General features: G+C 56.9%; 1 protein-coding gene across 1 annotated transcript; it reads right to left on the bottom strand.

Annotated features, from left to right (window-relative positions):
* Nucleotides 1–678: 678 nt before the first annotated feature.
* Nucleotides 679–2,224, bottom strand: LOC133884763 (mitogen-activated protein kinase kinase kinase 18-like). Its single transcript, XM_062324314.1, has one exon. It carries the CDS (start codon nucleotides 2,068–2,070, stop codon nucleotides 679–681), a length of 1,392 nt encoding a protein of 463 aa, XP_062180298.1. The 5' UTR covers nucleotides 2,071–2,224.
* Nucleotides 2,225–2,506: the final 282 nt, after the last annotated feature.

Raw genomic sequence — 2,506 nt, 5'->3', positions numbered from 1 at the left:
CCGCGGCGAGCCTAATTATTGTGCCGACCCAAGCTTTGACCGCGCGCGTCTAATAGGCGGGAACCGGATGAGGCCCCTGACCCAAATAGTGCGCCGTGATGGAACCTATGATGCGGGGGTCGCGTCAGCCGGTGCCGCCGGCCCCATGCGTGACCTCAAGCGCGCACAGACGCGGCCGCCACCGCACGCCCAACCCATCAGCGCCCGAGAGCCGTGCGCACGTCCTACGTGGTGAGGCGCCGCGCAACGAAATGGATTTCGCGGGGCCCCCCCGGCGGCAGGCACTCGTTAGGCGAATCCCGTTTGCCCGTTCCCTATCGAAAGGGCCACATGCCGCACTGCTGATACCCTTTCGGATTGGAACAAACGTATTGAAGTGCAAATGTAACACGCTAGAATTCGATAATAGAGTGAACTTTTGATCCATTGCATTGCCATTTGTTACATATACATATAAATACTATATCCAAGGATGTCATAGGGAGTTACCTCTCTCTCCCAACATATAACAAAGAGGTGTTTTGAGAGAGTTATTTCTCTAATGGATATGAACGAATAACTGTCATAGATAATTATGAAATTGATCATTTTTCAACAAAATGCACAGAGAATGGAATAAACGCAGGAGACCTCGAATGTTTTGGTTTCATGCCGTGGTGTCAGTTCTATACGGCGCGGCTACTGTGGTAGATTAATTCCATATTTGTGAGTGCGAGTGTTAAGCATGGAACAGAAAGTGGTTTGTCTTGCAGACTGATGAAAATTAGGCGAGAACAGAGTATAAACAGGGGGATTTAAGCAGAGCAGCACATCAAATTTTGTGGGAAACCATAACTTTATTGCATTAACTCCGTTACAAAGTACTAATTCAAATGAGAGTACATCACAGTCTGAACTCAAACAGCGTTTAGTCTGACACTCAACTGAAGGGTAAGTTTCTAGAACGTCGCCACCGAACGACACATCATCTGTTTCCAGTTCATCACTGGAGTGCCCACCGCCGACAGCCATCTCTCCAGCTGGCACCGCCGCGGCGCTGGACACTTTGCTTGGCGCGCTGCGCGCCACATGGACCACGCCGCAGACCACGTTGTCCTCGCCGAGCACATCGATCCATCCTTCCTCGCAATCCCAGTCCGGCAAGGTCGACACGTAGCCGGCCAATGACTTTATCCTCTCGGCCGGGCTCTCTGCCATTTCGTCTGCCTCGTCGTCGGTCTCTAACTCCCCGAATGCGGCGTCCAGCGTGCTCTTGGGAGACACCCACTGAGACTTCTCGTCATGGCATGCTAATGTCACGAACGGATGCTCCAAGAGCTGCGCCGCGGTGCTCCGATCTCGGGCGTTTCTTACGAAGCACCTGGCCAGGAAGTCCTTTGCCTCAGCCGACAGCCAGAACGACACCTCCGGCACGGCGTCCGTGTATCCGATCCTGTGAACGGCGGAAAGGACGTCATCCATGTCGCTCCACGGGGCGCGGCCGGTGGCCATCTCGATGACCGTGCAGCCGAGCGCCCACACGTCTGCCGCCGGCCCCTGCTCCTCGCCGCGGGCCACCTCGGGCGCCATGAACGCCGGCGTACCGCCGATCGGCCTCGCGGAACCCACCGTCCTCGCGCACCCGAAGTCGGCGAGCCTGGCGCGCCCGTCGGCGCCGATCACCACGTTCCTCGCCTTGACGTCCCCGTGCACGATCGACTTCCCGTGGAGGTACGCCAAGCCGCGCAGCACGTCCGCCGCGTACGCCCAGACGGCGCGCTCCTCGAGGTGGCCCCCATTCCTGGCGACCTCGTCAGCGAGCGACCCGCCGGGAGCATACTCGAGGAAGAGATGGTACGACCCATCCAACCCCTCGCCGCAGCCGATGCAGCGCACGACGTGCGGCGAGCACAGCCCGGCCAGTATCCCGTGCTCCCTCCTCAGCAGCGCCGCGTCCGCCGCGGCAGCCGACTTGACCGCGAACAGCCCGCCGGACCCGCCGTCCGCCACGAGAGACACAACGGCGCCCGACGCGCCGCGGCCCAACGTCTGTAGCTTCCTCCAGTGCCCGCTGACGGCAACCGCTGCCATGGTTTCCTCTGTTTCTTGTGGTTGCTTGCTGTTCTGCAATGTGGTGGCTGTGAACTGGTGGTATTTTCGTTTGGTCTCAACTGGCCTTGCGAGCCTCGGTGTGGGTTACTTGGAAGCGTTTATATAGAGGAGGAGGGGGAGACGACTTGGAGTTTAATCGGGTTGGGATTAGATTAGTTAAGAGCATCTCTAAGAGGTTCTTTAAATAATTCTCTATAGCTAAATATAAGAATTTTGATCCAAAATTCATCTCCAACAGTATACTATCTCACTCCTTATCTTTAGGGAGTCCAAAAACACATCTCTCGCTCTTCATTTTTGGGAAACGCATCCGGTTTCCAAAACGCTCTCCTGCCCCTGGGCCCACCCCCACCTCGTCGTCCTCCTCCCGTCGCCGCCTAGGAAGATGTCGACGTCAGTGTGCTGGCGAAAAGCA

This window comes from Phragmites australis, chromosome 1, assembly GCF_958298935.1.
Source record: "Phragmites australis chromosome 1, lpPhrAust1.1, whole genome shotgun sequence".
Classification (NCBI taxonomy): Eukaryota; Viridiplantae; Streptophyta; class Magnoliopsida; order Poales; family Poaceae; genus Phragmites; species Phragmites australis.
Note: the sequence above shows the minus strand (reverse complement) of the source record. Positions and strands in the feature narration are given on the sequence as shown.